General features: G+C 38.0%; 1 protein-coding gene across 3 annotated transcripts in view; it reads left to right on the top strand.

The window, feature by feature from the left end:
• Nucleotides 1-25,529, top strand: part of LOC105049025 (ADP-ribosylation factor GTPase-activating protein AGD3) — a 62,464-nt gene that overhangs the window by 30,423 nt on the left and 6,512 nt on the right. For all 3 annotated transcript variants that reach the window (XM_073260914.1, XM_010928563.4, XM_010928562.4), the window contains 13 exons: nt 9,462-9,562; nt 10,218-10,288; nt 11,167-11,229; nt 11,317-11,361; nt 14,303-14,368; nt 14,509-14,556; nt 14,675-14,770; nt 14,855-14,896; nt 19,220-19,435; nt 19,590-19,721; nt 19,859-20,080; nt 20,283-20,369; nt 20,450-20,788. In XM_073260914.1, coding sequence (XP_073117015.1) covers nt 9,462-9,562; nt 10,218-10,288; nt 11,167-11,229; nt 11,317-11,361; nt 14,303-14,368; nt 14,509-14,556; nt 14,675-14,770; nt 14,855-14,896; nt 19,220-19,435; nt 19,590-19,721; nt 19,859-20,080; nt 20,283-20,369; nt 20,450-20,788 — 1,528 coding nt within the window. The remainder of the gene's footprint in view (nt 1-9,461; nt 9,563-10,217; nt 10,289-11,166; nt 11,230-11,316; nt 11,362-14,302; nt 14,369-14,508; nt 14,557-14,674; nt 14,771-14,854; nt 14,897-19,219; nt 19,436-19,589; nt 19,722-19,858; nt 20,081-20,282; nt 20,370-20,449; nt 20,789-25,529) is intronic.

Here is a 25,529-nt window from a genome sequence, read left to right as displayed (position 1 = left end):
TTCTAGCCCTCTATTTGAAATATTGCCGAGGGTAGGGGAGAGTGAGAATGGGAGGGAGGAAAAGAGAGAGAGATGGAGGGGGAGGGATGGGTGGAGAGGGAGGCGGACGGTCGGAGGATGCCGGCCCTCTTCCCCACCCTCCCTCTCCATCTCCTTCCCTCCCTCCACCCTCTCTCTCTTTTCCTCTCCTGTTCTCTCTCCCTTGCCCTCTCTATTGTATCGATATGGACTTGACATGGAACGGCACAGGGGTGTACTAAACCTGCCGTTGGGCAATCTGTATGGGCTCCGATACCAGCACAACAATGAGCAATCCTTGATCATAATTGAAAATAGAGAAGAAGAAGAGTGATTTTGTGAAAGAATGGCTTGTATATCTTTCATGTTACAAGAGGCTCTATATATAGAGCAATAAAGGTCTAGGTACAATGAATTTATTGATCTCCTAATGATATATTTCCTAAACAGGATTTGATATATTTTCTGTTTAGAATTATACTGATTTGATATATATCCTAAATAGAATTATACAAGGAATATTCAGAATGATTTATATGTTAACATAATATGCTATCTAATTTAACATATTCTCAACACTTCCCCTCAAACTGGAGCGTACATGTTATATGCTCCAAGCTTGTTACAAATGTATTCAATCTGAGAGCCTCCAAGGGATTTAGTAAAAACATCTGCTAACTGATCATTTGAATTGACGAAACTGGTACCAATGCATCCTGATTCAATTTTCTATCTAATAAAATGACAATCCACCTCTATATGTTTTGTTCTTTCATGAAAAACTGGATTTGAGGCAATATGAAGGGTAGCTTGATTGTCACATATCAACTTCATTTATTTAACTTCATCACACCCCAATTCTTAAAGAAATTGCCTTAATCAGATAAGCTCATATGTTGCAAGTGCCATAGCTCGATATTCTGCTTCTGCACTTGATCTAGCAACTACATCTTGCTTTTTACTCTTCCAAGAAATTAGATTCCCTTCAATTATGATATAGTATCCTGAAGTAGATCGTCTATCTGAGGGAGAATTTGTCCAGTCTGCATCCGAGTACCCAACAATTTGTTGACCCTTGTCTTCATACGATAGACCTTGTCTTGGAGCTCCTTTGATATATCTGAGATTGCGGATTATTGCATCCCACTGACTACTATACGGAGCTTGAAGAAACTAACTACACTTACAGTAAATGAAATATCTGATCGTGTGATTGTGAGATAATTTAGCTTCCCAATCAGTCCTCGATATCTACAAGGGTCTTCCAATGGCTCCCCCTGTCCAGGAACAAGTTTGACATTCGGATCCATAGGAGTGTCCATATGTTTGCAATCTAACATGCCTGTTTCCTTTAGTATGTCTAAAGCATACTTTCTTTGTGAGATAGCAATGCCTATTTTGGACTGTGCTATCTCAATCCCCAGAAAGTATTTCAATTTTTCCAAATCTTTGGTCTGAAAGTGGTTAAACAAATGCTGCTTGAGTTGAGAAATCCCATCATGGTCATTGCATGTTATGACAATGTCATCAATATGGACCACCAGATAAATGCATTTACCATGACCATCATGACGAAAGAACACCGAATGATCAGCTTCACTTCGAGACATTCCAAACTATTGGACCACAACACTGAACTGTCCAAACCATGTTCTTGGAGACTGCTTTAGACCATATAGTGACCGTCGTAGACGGCATACCAAGCCAAACTCCCCCTAAGCAACAAATCCTGGTGGTTGCTCCATATACACCTCTTCGGCTAGCTCTGCATGTAAAAAGGCATTCTTAATATCCAGCTGATGAAGCGTCCAGTGATGCATTGCTTGCAAGGAGATAAGAAGACGGACTAATGCAATTTTAGCTACTAGAGAAAATGTATCACCATAATCAAGTCCATAAATCTGAGTGTATCCTTTGGCAACAAGGCGAGCTTTCACCGATCAATTTCACCATTAGGTCCTACCTTCATGGTACAAACCCAGCGACACCCAACAGCAGATTTGCCCTGTAGCAGTGGAACCACCTCTCAAGTACCATTATCATGAAGAGCGGTCATTTCCTCTATCATTGCATCTCGCCACTTTGGATGTGCCAATGCTTCTCTAATAGTCTTTGGTACGAGAATATTAAACAAGATAGAAACAAAGGCATAATAGGATGGAGATAAACGATGGTAACTCAGAAAATTATAAATGGGATGTGGGTTGCAAGATGAACGAATACCTTTTCGAAGGGTAATGGGTGGAGTTGCTACTTCTGCTGAAGGCATGATTGGAGTAGGTGATGGAGGAACAGGAGAAGAGTCATCAGGAGCTGCCATTGTACCTGTATCATGGAGAGAAGTTTCATTGGCATTAGCAAGAGGATGAGAACGACGTGAGTAGACTCGGAGAGGAGGATTGACTTGTGATGGAGGAAGAACAGGAACTGGTTGAGCTTCAGGAATGAGATTTGTGTTTGTAGTGTTTGGTGAAAAATATGGAGATGTTTCAAAGAAGGTTACATCTGTTGAGATAAAATATTTGTTTGTTGTTGGATCATAGCATTTGTAACTTTTTTGAAGACGGGAGTATCTTACAAAGACACACTTGACTGATTTGGGCTGGAGTTTGTCTTTTTCAGGAGTGTGATCATGAACAAAACAAATACAGTCAAACACACGAAATGAAAGATGATGGGGATTTTGTTCTGAAAATTGAATTGAGTGAGGATTTTGATGCTGCAACACAGAAGAAGGCATTCAGTTAATTAAATAACAAGCGGTGAGAACAGCATCCCCCCAAAATCGAAGAGGAACATGATGGTGTATAAGTAAGGTATGGGCAGTTTCAATGAGATGCCGATTTTTACGTTCGGCGACTCCATTTTGCTGAGTATATGCACAGGAGGTCGATGAGTGATTCTCTAAGAAGATATGAAATTGGTAAAGGAAAAAGATAAATATTCTCTTACATTATCATTGCGTAATACCTTAATTGAAATACCAAATTGATTATGAATCTCAGCACAGAAATTTTGAAATATAGAGAATAATTCAGAACGATTCTTCATTAAAAATACCCAAGTGCAACGAGAATAATCATCAATAAAAGTAACAAAATAATGAAATCTCAAAGTTGAACTGACACGATTTGGACCCCATATGTCTGAGTGAACAATATCAAACATAGATGTAGCCCTATTATTGAGTCGCTTGGGAAAGGAAGCTCGAGTTTCTTTCCCAAGTTGACATGACTCACACTTTAAAGAAGACAATGTAGAAAGATTAGGTACTAATTTCTGAAGTTTGGTGAGACTCGGATGATCCAGACGGCTATGAAGAAGATCGGCGGAAGCAGTGGAAGTGAAAGCAACTGGTGGACTTGGATTAGAGAGGTGATACAGTCCTTGTGACTCATATCCTGTTCCAATTGTCTTTCCCGTACCCCGATCCTGCGCAATAACAGAGTAAGCCATAAAAGTGACAGAACAATCAAGATTTTTGGTTAATTTGCTAATGGAAATCAAATTGTATGGGCATTCAGGAGCCAATAAGACTGAGTTTAAAGAAACAAAAGGAAGAGGTTGAACTTCTCCTATTCCTTTAACCACAGTCTGTGAGCCATTAGCAAGTGTAACTTTAGAGAAAGTTGGAGGAGAGGTGAGGTTAGAGAAAATTTTTTTTTTATTGCCAGAGATATGGTCAGATGCATCGGAATCTAGTATCCCTGGGCCAATGGGTGAAGACCTGGTCAGACAAGCAAAGAAATTACCAGAGTGGGAGATGCTAGATGAGGATGACTGCTATTTTGCTGCTTGATACTGCAGGTAATCATTGTAGTCAGCTCCAGCTAAGGTAATGGAATTGGACTGTTGATCTTTTGCATCAGCTAATGGAAGGAGTCCTCCATAGGTCTAAGCCATATGAGCTGCAGATCGGCTGGTGTTGGTAGATTGATTATTGTGTGGTGGTCGATCATGCAGTGCCCAACAGGTGTCTCGAGTGTGACCACCTTTGTCACAATAGGTGCAATGTGACTTAGAGCCTTTTCCTTTCTCTTTTTGAAAGCCACCCTGTCCCTGCTGATTTTCAGTCTGTACAGCTAACACAGATGTCTCAATCTCATTAGTATTATTTGCATTTAAAGAAATACGCAACAGCTGTGCAGAGACATCTTCCAAAGAAAGAATAACAGGACTTGTCAAGATTTGATCTCTTACAGAACAAAGATCAGATCGAAGCCCTATAAAAGCCAAGACCATAAAGAACTTATCTCATTGCTGTTTCTGTGCAGTGATGCTGTCAGAGAATGGCATGAGAGAATTGAACTCATCCTTTAGTGTTTCTACTTGCCCTAAATAACTTGCCATATCTTGGTGGTTTTGCTGCAGATGGACAATATCTGAGATGACTTTATATATGCATCGCACATCATTAAATATAAAGTCTTGGCCTTGGTCCACACCTTACAACAGGTTTTACAGGACTGGAATAAGGTGAGCAATTTAGGATCAAGGGAATGCCATAATAGACGACATAACCGTTCATCAATTTTAACCCAGCTTGTTCTGTCAGTGGCAGCAATATCACTAGCATTCTTAACTAAATGATCATCAAAACCTTGCCCCATAAACCATAACTCTATTGATGTTGACCATGATATATAATTATTACTACCTTGCAGTTTGACAGTAGTAATGGTTGGAGAACTAGAAATTGAAGAGAAGAGTGGTTTAAAGTCACATGTATTTGAAGAATCTCCTTTTTCAGACATGTTTGTTAATCACAGAAACGACTTGTTGACTTGTGAAGAGAAGCACAGGAGTAAAATTGAAGTCTGTAAGATTCTGTGAGAAGAATAACACTGATTCCTCACTGAGAAACCCAAAACCAGAAGGCCCAAAGCTGCTGTCTCTTTAGTTGTGTGAGAAAAAGAGAAGACCCAGGGATGGGTTATGGCTAAGGAGAATCGCTGATCTGAGGCGAGTCCACCGGTATAGATTCCGGCGAGAAAGGTCGCTGGAAAGTTGCTCACGCGCTGGCACATGGATGCTGGTTCTGTTTCTTAGAACCCAAAAGAACGACGGGTAGAAGACATAACAAAAAAGAAGTAAAATCAGATCTTAACAGACTTTGATACCATGAAAATAGAGAAGAAGAAGAGGGATTTTATGAAAGAATGGTTTGTATATCTTTTATGTTACAAGAGGCTCTATATATAGAGCAATAAAGGTATAGGTACAATGAATCTATTGATCTCCTAATGATATATTTCCTAAACAGGATTTGATATATTTTCTGTTTCGGATTATACAGATTTGATATATATCCTAAATAGGATTGTACAAGGAATATTCATAATGATTTATATGTTAACATAATATACTATCTAATTTAACATATTCTCAGCAATAACCATGAACAACAAGATATAAATCAATGATTTAGGGCCAATGTATGAAGTTCTTTTACCTCTTATTTTTGTTGCGAGCTACATTTGCTGTCGTCGCTAGCTTTTTTTTTTTAAATATTTATGATTTTTCTCAATCTCATTTCTGGAACACATGTTCAACATGCTTTCTTAATAGTGGCCTTCTTGGATCTTTGCTTTTCATGCCTATATTCTCGGTAAGTACTCCATGTGCCATATACTGTTGCACTTCTTTTAACTTGCTTGTTTTTGATCTTATCTAGTTGGTTTGAGTTAACATTCACCTTAACATTCTTGTCTTTGCTATAGAACATTCTCATCTTTAATGCTATTTGATCATCTTTATGGCTTATAGGAATTATACAACATTGCAAGTCACAGAACAAGGTCATAAATTTCAAAGGCATTTAATAACCCCGAAGTAGTTGTTTAGATGCTTTTTAGATACAAGATAATGAAAATGCTCATGCAATTTATCCTGGCCATCAACTTTCTAAGCAGCTTTATTTTCAATTCTATTTTAACCAAGACTGTGTTCCACATACCACTGTACATGTATTTCCTGTTTTTATGAAAATGCTCATGCACTTGGTTTTCTGTCAATATTCCATTTTTAACATCCTTTTTCTCATCTCATCAGAATTATTATATTTCTAAATTGCATACAGTGAAAAACTGCATCAAGTTTCACCTATTACAAATGTAAAAGCATGTGGGCTTAGGGCTACCCATTGGAGTAGCCTACAACTTGAAATTCATCTCATCACAATTACATGGGACAGTTATAATTAATCCATAATTGTCCAGATATTTTTAAAATAACCATAAAGTGAATCATTCTTGACACGCCAAATTGTGTGCTATCACAGTCCGTTGGATGTATTTTGTTTCATGGGTTGATAAATTGAGCAATCCCATTGAGTGTGTATTGTCATTGCAAGTCAGTGAGGTGCCCATGATTGAATCATAATGTTTATCTTGTTTCTTTTATTGTATTTAAAATTGATAAATGATTGGGTATTATGAGATCCATGGATTTAAACCAAACTTGTGAGATTAGAACTATGCACATTCAAATGCAAAGATAATTATGAAAAAAAGCTAACTATAGCATTGTAAGGGAGTCATAGAAGCAATATATTGACAATCATGTCCCGTGTCAGCTTGTGAACAATGCACCTCCTCAAGCATCATATGCGTCCAATGAATTGTACAACATGAATATGTTAAGGAATGGAGTGGAAAATGCACTAGTGAGACATGTAGCAAGGAATGACAATAGGGCTTCTGAATGGCTTGCAGAAAATGCTTGATGTAATCAAAACAAGAAGATGTGGGGGACTGAGCATGCGATGCCTATGACTCTAATTATCCTCCCAAGGGAGGATATGCTTTTATGAGCCTTCATGATGAATGAAGTTGCCCGCAGGTCTCTTTGACCCCCTAGAGAAAATGACAGAAACAAGTACTGATTGATAGTCCTTTATTGTTGTTTGATTCTGTTCAAGCACTAGCACAAATCATTTTTGGAAGGGTGTCGTCATCAAGAATGCTTAACATATGTCATCTATTTTTGTATATTCAAGTCACTGATAACTATAGAATTCATGGTGACGTTCCTCCTCATTCTTTAAAATTGATAGAATATTGAGATTAGCTACACAATCATATCCTATCTTAGGGAAATTGTAGCCACTTGCAATACGTCATTGAGTTTTTTGAAAGTATTGGTGCTTCCAATGTGACTGTCCTATAGTGATTACTATTATCTTCCATGATATTGTAACTGATGTACACTATTTATGTAACTGCTAATCATCAATTGTTTGGTTATCACTAACAACAGTGTTCTCATCAGCTCCATGATCATTCTCGTGAAGGTCTAAAAAACTTGATTCGGGTATTGTATTGATACCTTACTGGTTTAGTACGATATGGTTCGTATGGTACAATATGCACCATATATTGAAATAAGCTTGCACCCTTTTTTCTCACTCTTAGCAATGGTGCTGCCCAAAATGATGCAGTACGGGGCAGTTTTGCTTGGTTTGGACTGGTTTGGCTCATATACCAAATAGCCTAGGAACCATCCTGATTCCACACCGGTTTAGTATGGTACATGCCAATACAGATGGTTCAGGATGTTTCTCTAGACATTGGTTCCTGCTCACATGATCTCTGACATTACCAATGTCATTGATGGTAACATCATGGTTGTTTGTCAACCCTGATAGTCTCATATATGTCCCTGCAAACTGCTCCTAGCCAGACTGCCACTTGTTGTAAAACAGCTTAGTTATAAAAAGTGCAAAGGAAAGTGGCTGTGCCCTATCCTTTTGTAGATACTTATCCATATTTTTAGTTAATACATATTTAATTGAGTGGTCAAATAGGATCCATACTCAAACATGGAGACATAGGGGTGAGAATACAAATTTCTATGTCAAATCCTTATATTATATTTTTAAGCAGCTATATCCTAGTCTGCATCCCAATATCTAATCAAATTCACACATATGGATCTCCCTACATGCATAAACATATTCAGAAGCCCACACCAGCTAGAACTCTAAAGCACTTCATGATCCTAAAAACAATCTTCGTGTACCATTTGGTTCTTCCATATCCATCAGCCAGCTTCCGAGATGGAAAACATGCTTCTAATGTAACAAAGTTCATTGTCATAATTAATAATTTCACCAATCTGATGAGATCTCAGAATTTTAATCAGCCTTATCTTTTAATTTCCTTAGGAAAGGAATTCATGCCCATGCATCTCTATTATTTTGAAAGGCATTAATATTGTAGCTTTCAAAATCTATCCTGGAGTGGGATACTGCAAACTTTGCTAGTTCTGCCATGAACAAGATGATAATTACAATTTCTACCCTAGGGGATCCAAAATAAATATCTCAGAAGAAATAAAGGGTCACCCTATGAATAGGGTTTTTGCACCTCATTCCAAATGCTGCAGTTAAAAGATATTGTGCCACATTGCCTCAGTCATGAGTCTGGATTTTCATGTCCTATTCCTCTCATTCTACATCTCTGCCAAGGTGCATGCTGCACCATGTTCCGCCCTTCCCGATCTCAGAATAAGAATAGGTTCCAAAAATTTGACCAGGATCATGCTAAAATATACTGGGATAAGAAGAAATTACCCAGGACAGGCTTTGATTCCATACCACAAGGAACAAGTTTGGTTTTTTAGCACTTTCTGATGACAATGAATTTTGATCTCTTGCTATATAACGTGCAGACCATTAACAAACTACATGCTTGCTCATTTCAGTTGTCTGTATTGTTTGATAAAATTTGTCTAGAATCTCTAGGTGCCATGGTTGATTCAAATGTTGTCCATTTACCACTGTGTTATTTGAATGGAAGTTTGTAGTGTCAGGCCTATGATTGTTTCAAAACTCTTTTTGCACAAAACCTTTTTGCTGCCTGTAAACATTGTAGTTATTTTCATAAAATTGATTAGCTTATTTTTAATTTGGAGCTTGAGCGTGAGCCATGGTGCGACAGTATGATTGCTTGGTTGTAACTAGGGTGTCAGTGTCACAGCTTTGAAGCACGGAAACAACCTTGCCGCACATGGGGCTAAGGCTGTATACATTTGATCCTCCCTAAACCCTACATTGGCAGGAACCTGGTGCCTGGGCCACCCCTTTTTTGTTTTAAGTCGGAACTTGAAATAAGCTTCACGATTTGCCCTTCCCCCACTTTTTATCATATTGTTTATTTTGAATTGTTTGTCCAATGAAAAAGCTTTTGCAGTTGGAGTGAGGTATTGGCATGAACATTTGTGATCGGCTACTTATCTCTTTTGTGATACAATGTAATGATTTGATTTTTTATCTGTTCATTTTTACTAGCAATTTTTTAAAGTATACATGATGAGCAGGCAATGTCTACTCCCTCCCTCCCTCCCTCTCTCTCTCTCTCTCTCACGTTTGCGTTTGTATGCATGTGTGTTTGTGCGCGCATGTGTGTATAGTGACACTCACAATCTTTTTGCTGGACTTTCAGAGAAGGACTTGGTGAGGCATATGATGGGGATATAGCTTTTGCAAGCTCTCTCGAAACATTTGGAGGAGGGCACAATGACCCCATTAGTGTCGCTTTTGGAGGTTAGTCCTGTGTTGATATTTTTCATGTAATACTTTGTTATATTTTTTGGTTATTCCGCGATGCTGCTTTTCTGTTTGGTTTTCCTGTGCAATGTTTGGTAATACCTTATTATTTTAGTCCATTTCTATCAAGAAAAGCAATGATTATGTCACTTTGTGTGATAAAAGCTTGCTTGAGCAAAACATGGGTTAGAGTATTTAACTGCTCATATGGTAGAAATCTATGTGTAGTTTGTGTGTGTGTGTGTGTTCCTTCCCTCTTTTTTGTCTTTTCTTATGACTTTTTACCTGCCAATTGTTTCTAGATCTTTGTAGGTGTTAGTTTAATTATTTATAGTGCATGGAAATGAAAGTGAGTTACTTTGTCACATTGTGTAATTATTTATAGTGCATGGAAATGAAAGTGAGTTACTTTGTCACATTCTGCATTTTTTTGATAACATCACTTGCTATACCATCATATAACCATTACTTGTTGCAGTATAGGTCTTATTTTTTAATTTCTCATTCCATGCATCCGCCAAATGTTTGTTCAATTTGTAAGGTTTTCTTGTCATCAAGTTGTTTTTTTTTTGCCCTCACTCTGATGTTTAGGAAGTATAGGATATCCTGTTACTTGATTTACTTGCTTACTGGGTTTCTGTTTCTTATGCAGGACCTGTTATGACCAAATTTACAATTGCGTTGAGGGAAATAGGAACATACAAAGAAGTTCTACGTTCTCAGGTAAAGTGCCTAAGTTATATGATTCAAGATGTATGTGTTTGTGTGGAAATAAAGTTCACCTTTATTACTTTCTTCTTGCCCTAGTAACTGTCTATATATCAGAGACTTGATCAATCTTCATACAAATATGCCCAAAAGATTTTTTTTTTTCATGTTTTTATTTCGCTCCGTGATGAATGTATCACTGATTGGTATTATTAGAGTTACCCTTTAACTATTTTAGAAGTATGAATTCTGTTCACTTTAAAAAAAAAAAAAAAGTAATTTTGTTATATTAGAGACTGTATGATATTAAGAATAATAGATTACTTCAGGTAAGGCAAGTTCTTGAAAAGCACAAGTGGAAAATGAGTTCTACCTGAATCTGTATCAATTTACTGGAAAGCAGTCAGATATTGCACTAACTAGATAACAATATTTGCCAAGTTGAGATTTAAAAGTGCTATGGCAATATATATTGCCTCCTACTGTCTTTACAGTATCACAGTTCAACTTGTTAGTTAGTTTACCTTTAAGTAATGAGGAAGGATCTGATGTAGTTTGGTTTCATGTGGGATATGATATTATAGCCGAATGGTGAAAAAAGATCGAGAAGGCTATTTATAGATAGATTTCGTATATTTCCCAATTACATTACTAGTTCAACATGATGCGCTAATACATACAGACAAGCTGCTTCCTTCTCTGCTTCATTTCATCTTTTGGTCAGCCAATTTGTCATCCAGTGCCAACTCAAGCTAGTATGACATTCAGCATGTAGAGTCCTGCTTCTTCTTCTTCATCTTCTTCTTCTTTAAATCATATAATCTAACTATATTTTGTATTATGGTCTTCTTTGCTTCTTCTAGTGCTGAATTTTTTGATATCTTCTGGTACAGGTTGAGCACATGTTAAATGACAGATTGCTGCAATTTGTAGATATGGATCTGCATGATGTCAAGGTATGTTTATTATCTATTGTAGCTTTGGCATTGCTATTACTTTGAGCAACTTTAACTCTACATTGTATACTTCTCATCATGTGGCAGGATGCTCGTAAGCGTTTTGACAAGACAAGCCTTCTCTATGACCAGGTCAGTTTGTAGCATTGTTATTTTATATCTTAATTATTTCTCTATTCTTTTGCTTGTGTTAGATGGCTATGTAAATTTATTGTGAAAGGGTGAAAAGAAAGTAAATTGGTCTATCGTGGTTTGTACCTATCCTACCTGGTATGTTGGTTCACATGGTATGTGTTGGGTTTTGCAATTCAAAATTCACTGCCAACATATGAACTGAATATGATAGATGTAGGATTAGAAAGTATATTTTATAAATATCAAAAATATACATTATTTTTTATTAAAACAATTGGTTGTTGGAGCTAAAATTATTAAAATTTGAGTGAGAAAAATTAGAACCCTTTGATCAATTTTTTTTTTTTTTTTAAAAGACAAGTAATGTGTAACTTCTCTTCTGGGAGATTTTAGGAAACACTAACTTCAACTTTGTCAGGTTCCCTGGTTTGACCCCTTAATTCCGCATCATCCTGTGGGACAAAATCTCCTACCATTGTGGAATCCTGTTGTCAGCAGCCTCCTTTCCTGTTGTAGAATTCCATTCTCAGCAGCCTTCCCATAACTTATCCATTGGAGGAACTGAAAAAGTATAGCTTTATCATGATCTTCTATCTCCCGAGTTATATCGAATCTTATTGTGAACTGGTTCGAAACATACCAATTTGCAAAATGACTATATAACTAGCAATTTAGGTAACCATGGTCTGTACATCTATGCAGAGATGGCTGATGGTTTAGTTACATACTTACATCTGCTACGTGGTGATGTGTTCTTTAGCCTACTGATTTCCTTGTCCCTTGTGTTTAGTCATTGTTGCTTTGTTGCTAAATGAACTTGAGATTTGACCCCGAAAAAATTGGCTGATGGATGATGATTTATGTTATTATTATACTTTAAGTGGGGCTAGTAAATAGAAGTATAGAAATATTTTGTCTTAATAAATTATCTTCAGCAACCAGCTTACATGTGTACTTTTGTTTCAATAATTGGATGGTATTCTTTTTATTAATAGGGGCGGGCCTTGGCACAATGGTAAGGTTGCTTCATTATTATCTGGTTGTCATGCATTTGAAATACGGAAACAATCTCTCCGCATGCAAGCATAAGACTGCATATATCTAACCCTCCCTGGATCTTGGAGTGGAAGGAGCCTTGTATATTGGATGCCCTTTATTCTCTATATTAGTCTGACCAAGAAATGCATGTGGCTGACTTGCAAAAGACATAACTTAGGGCTACCATAACATCCTTTTTTTTTCTCTTTCAATAATTTGACTATTTTAATAACCAGGTTAACAGCCATTAAATATATGATAAGGCTTACCCGCCTTAAGTTAGAAATGTTCAGGAATTAAAATGTTAATTAGACATTTTTTTAATAACTTAAAATGTTAACTAGATGTTTTTTTAAGGACTTCTTAAAAATTAAGAGACTGTTTTAATCCCTTCAAGCAAAGTTTGCCGTCTCGGTACTGGATTCTGTATCGATGAAATTCTACTATAGTGTCGGTACGTGGTATGGTATGGTATGCTTGTGTTGGTATGAGGCGGTTCGGCATATTAGTATGGTACTGATAGAATACAGTATGCTTGTATTGTTTGGTATGGGGCAATACAGCAAACTATGCCTTCAGGAGAAGAAGACAAGAAGGACAAATCTAGCTAGATCTTTTTAAAAAAAGATATGTAGTTCATGGCGCTTTATCAAGATTACAGATATCTAGGATTCCTGATTGTTCAGAGAAGCGGAATTTTCTTCTAGTTAGTTCAAGTTATGCAATTCTTGCGAAATACAAAATGCAAAAAAAAAACTAGATCTCTTTCAAGCAAAATATCAGATCGAAATAGCCTACATTGGTGGATGATTGTAGCAACTCTCCATGTTAGTACTCTTATGCTGAAATGAATAGAAATATTGATTGTATTTCTGGTGGATCTATTTGAGATTGCTCAGCCATTCTGAGTTATCTTCATAATTACTATAATTGATTTTTCAACGAAGTTCAAGATAACCTTTTCGCCTATTGACTACCAATCAAGGTTCGTAGATTTGGTATCGAAACCCATGTCGGCCGACCAGCGGTACGGGTTGGTACGATTCCGTATCGGACCGGACCAGCATGAACTGACACGCAAAGGAAGCGAATGGGGAGGAGGAAAAGAGAAAGAGAGAAACAGAGAGGGGGGAGAAAAAAAAGGAGGGAGGGGAACTCATCGGAGATGTCGTCGGATAGACTCCAGTTGGTCGCCGTGGCCATCGGACGGTGCATTCCGCACGTGCGGTGCCGCAGACTTTTTTTTTTTATAAAAAAAGCCTGAAATACTTGAAGCCGGCAATCGGTTTGCCATAAGTGAAGTCGGCAAACCATTTGTCAGGTTCATTATTTTGGTATTTTATTAAAAAAAATTCAAAAATGAAGCGGGCAAAGTGATTGTTGGCTTCACTATTCATCTTCATTTTTAAAAAGGGCGATGAACAAAGGCTGTTGCCCCTGTTCCGCGCCCGTGGCTTCGCCCGCACAGTTTCCATCGTTCGGTGGTCACGGCGGCCACTTGACAAACACCGGCGTCCCCTTCGTTGGTTGCGCATCCTCTGATACGTCACTCCCCCCTTCTGAGCTCTCTTTCTTTCTCGCTCTTGTAAAAGCACTATCGGGCGATAATCGGACCGCTGGCCTCCGGTGGCTAGGGCTTTTTCTCCCTCTCCTCCTCCCTCTCTCTCCCTCCCTCTCCCTCCCTCTCTTTTCCTCTCCCTCCAGTATATCAATTTCGCCGGCTGAACCGTCCTGGTTCCCCGTCGGTCCAGCTTGGTATGGGGTGTACCAGTCGGTTCGGGCCGGTATGGAATTTCTTGCTACCAATAGATTTTGATGGTTTTATTGATTGAGGAATATATTATTTATATTTTATTATGATTCTGACATGATTGTTTTTGGTGTCTAATTTGTGTGACAGGCTCGTGAGAAGTATCTATCACTGAAGAAGGGCACAAAAGCTGACATAGCAACTGTATTAGAGGATGTAATTACCATAAACTTTTCTGTGCAAAGTGATTTTTCATATAATGATAGAGTAATTTATCCCGAGTTCTGCATCTTTTTCCTTGTAAATGTCCTTTTTTAAATTGAGGATTCTTTTTCTTAATTATGGACATAATCCAGGAGCTCCATAGTGCAAGATCGTCATTTGAGCAAGCCCGTTTTAATCTGGTACTAACATCTCCTTATCTAACTAATTCTCATCCACTCAAGGTGTCTGCATTTCTCCACAGGTATTTATAGTGTTTGATATTGTTTATGTTAAGAGGGATTTCTCATGAATATCCAGGTTACTGCTCTTTCAAACATTGAAGCAAAGAAGAGATTTGAATTTTTAGAGGCTGTTAGTGGAACAATGGATGCTCATCTTCGTTATTTCAAACAAGTAACTTTTGGGTTGCACTTATCAGGTTTTTGTTGCTCTGCTGTGCTGCAGTGATTTAGAACCTTTTATGGCCATTTTGTGCAGGGATATGAGCTACTGCATCAGATGGAACCATATATCCACCAGGTTCATTTTTAGCATATGCCTTTTGACTCTTTGCTAGTTAGCATTCTAAGTCAGAGATTTTGGCTATATTTATAATCATGCAATGTTGGTTTTATGCTTGTAATGATTTATATCTTTTTACCGAAAAACTTTCTGAAGTGCATGTAGAGATTGATCATGATAACAGACACAAGTTTGGCATTTGGGAACTATTTGGCTAGATGTAATTAGGGGTGCAAATGGGTTGGGTCGGGTCGGACTGGGTCACGAGTGACCTTAACTTGACCGGGTTCCTTGATCGGATCCTAATGTTGGACCCAGACCCAACCCAATAGAAGATCGGGTTGGATCCACAGCCAAAATTTTTGACCCAGTGGGTCATTGGGGCCGGGTCCATGTATAAGCCTGCACCAACCTGAAAAATTTGGGTCCAGATCGGGTTCGAGTCGGATCTAGATCGGGTCCCTCTATGTAAGGACTCCTTGTTTGAATTAGCTTTTGTTGTCCAGAAGATTATTGTGGCAGTTGTAATTGCTGTAATTAGCTTTTGTAATGGAGTATAATGAGTAATAACAACAAAACAACAATACTATTTGTCTAATTGTTTTCTTACAAATATAATACATATCTTTGGAGCTTTATGCCTGTACCTTTATAATCTGTTCAAGAAAAATAGCGGCAAAGACATATAGTTTGTTTTTGAACATTGAAAGATCAAATAATGCTATATCCATAATGGGTTCTATGTCAGCCACTGTAACTAGAGGCATTTTTGTATCTATACCACTTAAAATATGGGTGTTTTTGTGTATTTCTTTTATGAAATTATACTAAATTCCTTTTCACAAGATTATCTATTTGAGGTTAACTTAAACTTATGTGAACTTATACAGACGAGATACATCCATCTATCTCTTATTCTAAGCCCAGATTCAATCTGAAAGATATCCGGGAGGTGATTGATAAATTTTCAAATACTCATTCAGATAGTCCATAAGGTCCTTTTCATGCAAGTATAGTTCATAAAGCTGGCCACTAATAAGTAGTCTCTTCAATGAATTTTGTATAAGGTTTCTTTTATTGCTTCTGTTTGGCAAGACAAAGGGCCCCAAGAGTGAACAGGCTGAAGAAGTGGGTAACAAAAACATCCGGAAAGAAAATGAAGACCAAACAGAAAACCCAAACTAAACTGAGCAAATCAGCTAGTAGAGCCATCCAAACATCAAATGGGAGGGGTCAAAAATGGCAGCATAAGAGTAACTGCAAACTTTTTTGAGTAACAGTAACTACATACAGCTTTTGTAATCTTCTCAGAAACATTTAGCTTCAATAACCAAGAACTCCAGGTTAGAGTAGAGACCAACTCAACCACCCGTTTGCAGGCCCTAATGGTATACTGGGTTTGGGTCCAGTCAGATAGGGTCGGGTCATAGGGTAGAAGATCTAAAATTGATGTGGAAATCAAATGGGACTGGTCGAGTTGGGGCGGGTTGTGTCGGAACAGAATTCAGTAAAATCAGATCCAACCCAGAAAAATTTTAGAATCCAACCCGGCCCCATGGGTCCATAGCAGGTCAGATTAGATTTGAGTGGGTTAGATCGGGCCGGGTCATGGGTCAACCCAACCCATTTGCAGTCTTAGATGTGATTTGAAATTTGCAAAAACAATCTGGAAAATCCCTCAAAAGTTGGAAAGAGTTTGGATATAAAGAATTAGAAAAATAATAAATTTAAAGAATATATGGACTTTCTAGAATATTTATAGATTTATCCACTTAAAAATAAGTATAGAGATGCAAAAGTAACAAATGATAGCAAAACATACCGCTAGCAACAATATATGGTAACATTAATTTGTAATAAATAAAAAGTTCTTAAATTCGTGATGAGTAATTTGTGAATAAATAGTAAAATTCATGTATGATTTGAGAAGAACTGAATAATTTTGGGCTTTATCATTTTTGGAAAATAATTCAGAGGATAATTCAGTTAAGAGGAAAGCAGATAATATTTTGAGATTTTTTCAGTGATTTAGAGAATGTTGTGACTATGCATGATTAACATTTCTTGTTGTTTCTCAAAATTACCATTGCCTCTGTTAGTTATCTCATCCAACTTATCTAATACTAATTTATACCTTATGGATTGAGACCAAGGTTTGAGAACTATGCTTTATGTATTATGCAGGACGAACTTGAAATGCCCACCTCCAGTCTTCTACATATGAAAAAATTTGGTTATGTGATGCATCTGCTGTGTTTTGTTTTGTGGAATGGCATAACTCCAATCCGTTGTTCATGCTTATTTGCAATCACTGCCAGAATGGCATGCTTAATATATGGTTCTACCTGCTTTCCCTGAACATGCTATGCCACATGAATGAGAATGTCAGAGAAAGCAACTTATTACTGGCTTTCTTGTTAAAAATGTGGGAAGGAAGAATAGGCACTTTGTTGCTGATATTGACTAGGCTGATCTTTATATATTTCTTGATTTTCCTTGTATATCCATAAATCTTGTCATTATGAGAAAAGATAGAGAGGTTTGCTAAAACCTGGTAGCCTTGTGCAAGAGCATGAAGGGTTGCTGTGAAAAGGGGAAAAATGGGTAGAGCATGTACTTGTATTGAGTAACATTAAATTTCATATACAGCTGGCTTTATATTTTTGAGATTGTAAGTGCCAGAGTTGGACTGGAATTCGCCGGTGGTCTGGGCAACTTAGGTAGAGGACTGGAATTTGCCGGATTGGAGATACATCTACCATAGTTCTTGAGGAATATCTAGAATGTATTAATGATTTCTTTCATGCTTTTGGTTGCATCAGTAGTGAATAAATATTAGAACAGAAATCAAATCTGGAACAAAATTTCACAAAGAATTTGATGACCCCGGAAACAAGCACCAATATAATACCACATGCACGTCACTGCTAAGGGAATGGGTAAGTTTTTCTAATTATTTTGTTGAATATTTTTAGACTGCAAGGTTTTAAATCCTGGTCCCTGATCCTCTATGAGCTGGGGACTGGGTCAGGATGGTTGCATATCAGTAAGTCACTTGACACCATTTTTTTCTTTATTTTCTGTTATCTGTTGCTGTTAATGATTGTTTAGAATGTTTTTAAAGTTTGTTTGTCATTACTACAAATCAGGGTAGGTATTTGAGCTGATGATTAGGTATATGGTACCAGTATTTACAGCAGTTTGCTATTGGGTTTATGTTGCCATGATCTGATCTCCCCCCCCCACCTCCCCTTTTTTACCTCCCATCTGCTGCTGTGTGTTGTTTTCAGAGGATGTACTGTTACAATGCCTAACCTTGGATTTTTGGCCCGGGGGCTGAGGCCCACCGATATCATTAGGTCAGAAAAGCTATAACTACAAATTCAGATTCAGAAAACAAAAAAATTTCCCAAAGTAGGATTCGGACAATGACCCATTAGTTAACAGCTTTTTTTTTTTTCTGAAGATTTGTATAACCAGATGGAAAGAAAAAGAGGCTTATTGTCTCTTTTTTCTGTCCCAGCCAGTGCAGACTGGTATCAACCAGGATGACTTGGTTTAGATGTACCAGGGTCGTGGGCCTGTCCCAAGACCCAGACTCTCACCAGGCCAATCCGGGACAGCCAGGCCAGACTGGGTCTTGAACATTAAAGTCCCTGTAAATTTCAGGTATAATTCTTTTGGTGTTACTGTCATCAAATCATTGGTTGTAGCTATTAAAAAACCTTCAAAACTTTAAATTACAGGCACAGTCTAACATCAAGGGAAAAACCTTACTGTACTGCTTAGTTGTAATCAGTACCCCCCCCCCCACACACACACACACATATGTATGTGTATATACACGCATGCATACATACATACGCATGCATACTTATGTGTGTGTGTGTAGGTAGGTGGGTAGGTACGTATGTATGTGTCACTCACGCACGCACGTATGTACGTACGCACATACATACGTACATACACACACATACGTATGCATGCATATGTATGTATATACATATGTATGTATGTGTGTATATACACATACGTATGTATATATGTGTGTGTGTATGAGCTGTCCTGACAGTGATTAAATGTATTAAAATTTGTCCAGATTTTTTTGTTGTTGGAATTTTATGATTCTTTAGCTGCATTTGTTACACATCCCTTTTTCTATTGATGTGAGATGTCCTTGGCTAGACTTTTGTCCAAAGTCCTCATATCTAAGCAATAAATCATCTGATTGGTGCCTTACTTTTCTCAGCCACCCAAGCTAACATTCAACACCAATACATGCACATATTATACAATCTATAATGTAGAGTACTAAAATCCTTGTGTGCATATTGTTTAAAGGTTCTGGCTTATGCACAACAGTCAAGAGAACGGTCTAACTATGAGCAGGCGGCTCTTGTTGAGAGAATGCAAGAATTCAAAAGACAGGTTGATCGAGAAAGTCGATGGTCTTCTAATGGGTCACATGATTCTCCTAATGGAGATGGCATACAAGCTATTGGTAGAAGTTCTCATAAAATGATAGAAGCAGTGATGCAGTCAGCTGCAAAGGGAAAGGTGACATATTTCGATTAAATTCCTATTTTAATTGCTCAAAGTATATCATTTTTTTTGCTGAAAACTGGAATACCTCTTACACGGGTAGACGTTCGCAAATACTTGCACTATGTAATTTAATGTCATTTTTACAACTATTGATGTGATGTTGCAGGTTCAAACCATTCGGCAAGGTTATCTTTCGAAACGATCATCGAACTTGAGAGGTGATTGGAAGAGAAGGTTTTTTGTTCTTGACAGTCGAGGAATGCTGTATTACTATCGCAAGCAGTGGAGCAGACCATCTGTAGGTCTTTACTGTATTTAATGAGATTCTTGAAAATAATTTTTTTGTTCATTTTCTTGACACGACTGTACTTTCTCTGCTTTAACTCTTTTTTTTTTTTTTTAATTTCTATTGTTAACATGCTCCTGTAACTTTAGGGAGGTCACTCTAGTCAGAGAAATCACAACTCATCTGAACATGGTTCTGGGTTGCTGAGCCGGTGGTTCTCTTCTCACTATCATGGTGGTGTACATGATGAGAAGTCTGTTGCACGTCATACTGTAAACCTGCTTACTTCAACAATAAAAGTTGATGCAGACCAGTCAGACTTGCGTTTCTGCTTCAGGATCATTTCACCAACGAAGAACTACACTTTGCAGGTAGGATGTTAGGCCGTCATAAACAGTAAAATTATAATTATCTTGCTACTCACTTCTTGTTACAACTTAGAACGGCATGCTGTTAATACTGGGTTTGGAAATTCCATTACTTATCATATTTATCATCACCAAACATTAGAATTATCTTGAATTCATCAAAGTGGAGTATTCATTTCCTAGCTGATTATGTATGTTGATGCAGGCGGAGAGCGCAATGGACCAGATGGATTGGATTGAAAAAATAACTGGAGTTATTGCTTCTCTGCTGAGCTCCCAGTCTCCTGAACAGGTTAGTAAAGAGAATTTTGTCACTGCATGACCACACACTTCATGGCTTCATCTTAATTGGTTGTCCCGAATTAATTTCAGCGCCTCCTTGCCAGCCCTACAAGCAGTGGCCATCATCGTGCTGCCAGTGAGAGTAGTTCAATTGGTAGCTCATCTGATTTTGATCACTTAAATGAAGAACCATCGATGGACAAGAACTTTATGAGTGGACATTTTGAGCGTGCTAGCAGAAGCTCACAACAACATAGGTCCAATGCGAAGCACGAGAAACCAATTGATGTGCTAAGAAAAGTATGTGGAAATGACACTTGTGCTGACTGTGGTGCTTCTGATCCTGACTGGGCATCCTTAAACCTCGGTGTTCTGGTATGCATTGAGTGTTCTGGGGTTCATCGGAACCTTGGTGTGCATATATCTAAGGTAAGCACAAGATTGGCACCATATATACATGTTTTGAAATTATCACAGTATTCTGGAGTGCATGTTCTTGTATTTGTGTAGTCACAGATGCATTTGCATTTAGATGCACATCCTTCTGTGCATGCTTTACTTGTCACTACTGTACAAAAATTTTGCCAGCTATCTTAAACTGTTCTTAAAGTTTTTATTACTGAGTATGTTAAGTATTTTGCTTTCCTTTCCCCTTATCCGAGAACACATGACTAATGAAACTGTAACCTCCTGCAAGTATCCTCATGAAGCTTGTCAGGGTACTTGGACAGTTCCCCAGTGGAGAAAGGTAATGATAGGATTAACATTAAAACTGGCAATGATTCAAATCTCTTAAAACTAAATGCTGGGTCTAAGGTTAGTCATGGATGGGTACAGAAGATGAAACATTAAGAAGCTAGTGGAATCTGACTTGTAGAGGGCCCACAAAATCCTAAACTTGAATTTGTATGGCTCATGATGATATGAAAACCTAGCAAATGGAATCCTAAGAATGAGATTTGCCGAAAGAAAAGAAAGAGATTGGAAACGAGTTCCAAGCAAGGTCTACCAATTCGGTATTGGGGCTCATATCAGTTAGTGATTGGGATAGTATGGTATAGGTCTGTATCATGCTGTTTTGAGACGTACCAAAACAGGGAGAGGGAGGGAGAGGGAAAGGGAGGGAGAGAGGGGATGAGGAAGTTTGAGCTTTCATGGTGGAGCTTCGAGAGCTTTAGAGCTGGTGATGGGGTTTGAGGGGGAGAGGGAGAGAATCGAAGCCCTAACAATTGGGACTGTAGGGGAGAGGGGGATAGAGAGAGAGGGAGAGAGGCACTTTCTTGAGATGGGCTTCAGGGATTGGGGCTGCAGAGCTTAGGGCTTCGAGAATGGAGGGTGTTGCGGGGGGAGGGATTTTAGTCCCATATCGGATAGTGAGTCAGGGACACTTCGCTTTATAAGGCTCGGAGACTCCTCTCCCTCAAGAGGCGCCTTTTGGGCCGAAGGCCCAGAGGGGCAAAGCCGTGAGGCTCGGTTGCCGAGGGCAAATCCATCCAGTTAAAGCATTGGTGCCAGAGCGGACAATACCTCTTGCTCTGGAGAGAGCCGGATCCAACCTCATGAGGTCAGGATTACCCCGACCACATTACTGGTGGCCCATGCAGGTCCTCCCAATAGACAGTGTCCTCGATAAAGGTCCGACTACTGAGGGTGAGTCCGTCCGATTTAGGCGGTGGTTCCCTGACGGGGGGGGGGGCTACTGTTGTGGGGGAGGGACTTTAGCCCCATATCGGATAGTGAGTCAGGGACACCTCGCTTTATAAGGCTTAGAGTCTCTCCTCCCCCTCAAGAGGCATCTTTTGGGCCGAAGGCTCAGATGGGCAAAGTTGTGAGGTCCGGCTGTTGAGGGCAAATCTGTCTGGTTAAAGCGTTGGTGCCAGAGCGGACAATACCTCTTGCTCAGGAGGGAGCCGGATCGAACCTCACGAGGCCGGGGTTACCCCGACCACAATAGAGGGCTTCACTGCTTCAGGGATAGAGGGCTTTGTTGCTTTGGGGATGGCTTCAAAACAACTCGATCGAGCAAGGAAGAACCAAACAGAGGCTAAAAAAATGCAGCTCTTGTGTACTGAACCGACCGCTTGAACCATGTTGGTAACTGACTGCTCTAGTTCGGTATGCTCTGAACTGGCTAGTTCGGCATGGTTTGGCTAATATTGTTTCCAAGAATCTGCTTGCTAAAAGGAACAATCTAAGACTCTCTAAAAGGACAATAGTGTTAGACTTTCTTCTCCCACTTTCTTTTCTTTTCCATAGGAAGCCCTCCCCCGGTGGGGGGGCATGCGGGGAAGCATGGAAACCACCCAAAATTCCAAGACATGAGCCTGCAATCCAATAACTAAAATTAGTAATGGAAGAACAATAATAGTAATAGTAAAACGACGAGAATGACGCTGATTTGATGAGGCAATACAGAACTCCTAAACAATAACAAGTTTAACATTGGAAGAAGTAATGGACTTTGGTAACCCAAACAAAAATTCTTAGTTTTGGGTAGATGATCCAAAGAAGTCAGACAAACCACCAGGAATATTGAAGGAGGTTTTGGAGGTGGATCGAATTGTCAATAGCATTAAAAACTGTATTTTGACTGATGTTAAAACAAGAAAGGTCCCAGCCAACCTGATTCAGGCATCAGATTTAGCTCACTCCAAATGGCTGCCTGTTGGTAGACGATAGAATTCATCAATGCCAAATTGGTTGGCCAACATGCCTCATAGTAGGTATGCTAGTTTAAATCATCCTGCATCTTCTATCCTACCCCACATAAACCTTTGCTTTCTGAGAACTTCTGAAAATATTGCTTCTTTTACCTTTTTGTTGATCTTATTGGAGGAGTGCCTTGCTCTGCTGGATTTCAGCTTCATCAGATGATTGACCTGTAGGTTTAGTCTTCCTCAGCAACTCCAAGCAGAAAGCTATGGCGTAAATTAGTTCTTACTGCTTTACGTGATTGGAACACTTTAATATGGCTGAGAACAGATCAGATACAGTTTCATTTCAGTGTATCCATATTCATATCCATTTGATGAATATGAATATTGATATCAGTTGGATCTTCAAATTTGTATCCGTATTTGTTTTAAATAGATTAGGATACTGATTGAATAATGACAAACACTGATATTAATGTGGATATAAATCAGATGGTTAAATTTTATGGTTAAATGTGAATATTATTCAATTAGGATACTAACTGAATAATATTCCATTTCATATTTTAACACATTCTAAGTGGGTAGGCCTCCCGACTTTTGTTTATTACTTTTTCTAAGAGACACAAATAATCATACAGAGAACAATAAAATATACTTGCACTGTTGTAATCATCTGACCTTTTAGTGGATTGTAATAAATTTGCTAAATAACATACAGTAAATTAAAAAACTGTTTGTATGCAATCAATAAAATGAAAGATGTCACCATATGAAAGATGATTGGACCAAAGATATGTTGATGCTGCCATTTGTTTTCCTTTGGATTTTACGAGAGTTATATGAAACTGAATAAAATTATAAGTTGTAATTGAATCAGATATTCAGATATGTATCAAGATACATGTATTGATATCAGTATCTGCTTTTTTTTTGATGCATACAAATATAAGTATAAATATTAGTGGGATGCTATAATTTGTTGTCCATATTCAGATAGATTTAGATACAGAAATGAATCTGGATGGTTTCTATCTGATGCATTTTCACCCCGCACTTTAGTGAAAACTGCAAGCTGGAGTATGAGGGCAAGTAGGTATGAGGATAGTTCGTTCCACTCGTAAGCAGGATATCACACCTGGGAGTGCACCTATGGAATCCACTTCTAACCAATAAAAGAAACAGCCAACTTTGGATTTCACTGGATAAGGCCTACTTTAGTATAAGCATTTGGTTATGGCATCTTCTGTTTAGAAAACTATTGTTATCGAGGTTTCATTTTTCAATTTGATGTGTACAAAATTCATCTTATGTGAGGTGATACTTTTTAAAAGTGCATCATAAATAATGATTTCGAATATGTTCTTTTAGGATAATTTGTAGCGCACAAGGAGGCACATGTAGGGTTCATGCCTTTTTACACGTTAAATTTGGCCACCTTTGAATAGTGTAATCTGGACACTCACGTCCAGTGCTAAAATCTTGTGTCTAGAAAGGACTCGGATGTGTATCGGATATTTGGATACTTAGGAAGCGCTTTGATAGCACTTTTAAAGATTGGAAGAGAGTTGAACTCTTCAAACAATGAGTGAGTTGAACTCTTCCAATGAGGAGTTGGATCCTACAATTTGATATTAGGAATGAATAACTGTTCTTTTTCGAGGTTTCTTAACAATGTAGATATTAAAACAACGTTGCAAAAATATTATTTTGCTAATATCCTTAAGTTAATTGGGATATTTGAACAAGAAAAATGTATATTGAAAGATTTCAATGAACAATATATTTTAACATATTTTTTTTATTGTTTAAAAAGAGAATATTCAATGGTATAAATAGATAATGAGCCAAACTTGGCTACACTCGAGTGAATCTCCGATTAGATTCGATCAAGTCTACATTAGATAATGAGGGTCCTGCATTGGTGATCTGAGCCACTAGATGTGATCTACGATCTCTAAACAGGTTACACACCAAAAGTCATATGATTTGGAGATACCTAGTTTATGAATCAAGTGATCAAAAAAAAATATATAGCTCATGTGATTTGGAATTTTTTATTATCCACTTGATGCATAGGCTAGGAGCCTCTAAATCACATGATTTTTGGTGTATTAGCAATTTAGAGGTAATAGGTCATGTTCAACCACTTGGATCATTGATGTGGTATCCCCACTAAACATGAGTAGATTTCAGCGGACATCCACTCAAGTATAGCCAAGTCTAGCTCATGTATAATTTAGTCAAATTTACGTTTCCATGTAACTCTCTTTTTCCCTCTTGCCAAGTCAGGTACTTGGATATGTGTGTGAATCTGATTCTCATATCCATGTTCATGCAACACTGCTTTTGAACTTCTTCTTTTAATGGCCAATTATCTAGAACCTTTTGAATTAAGGAAAAGAATAAGACAGATTATGAGAAGTAACATCAATATTCTTTTGCTAAAAGAAATGCAAAGGTTATGAATGATGTACTTTGTTGTTACGAAACAACAATTATGCCAATTTGTTCAG

This window comes from Elaeis guineensis, chromosome 7 (genome assembly GCF_000442705.2).
Source record: "Elaeis guineensis isolate ETL-2024a chromosome 7, EG11, whole genome shotgun sequence".
Taxonomy (NCBI): Eukaryota; Viridiplantae; Streptophyta; class Magnoliopsida; order Arecales; family Arecaceae; genus Elaeis; species Elaeis guineensis.
This window is presented reverse-complemented; position numbering and strand designations above follow the sequence as displayed.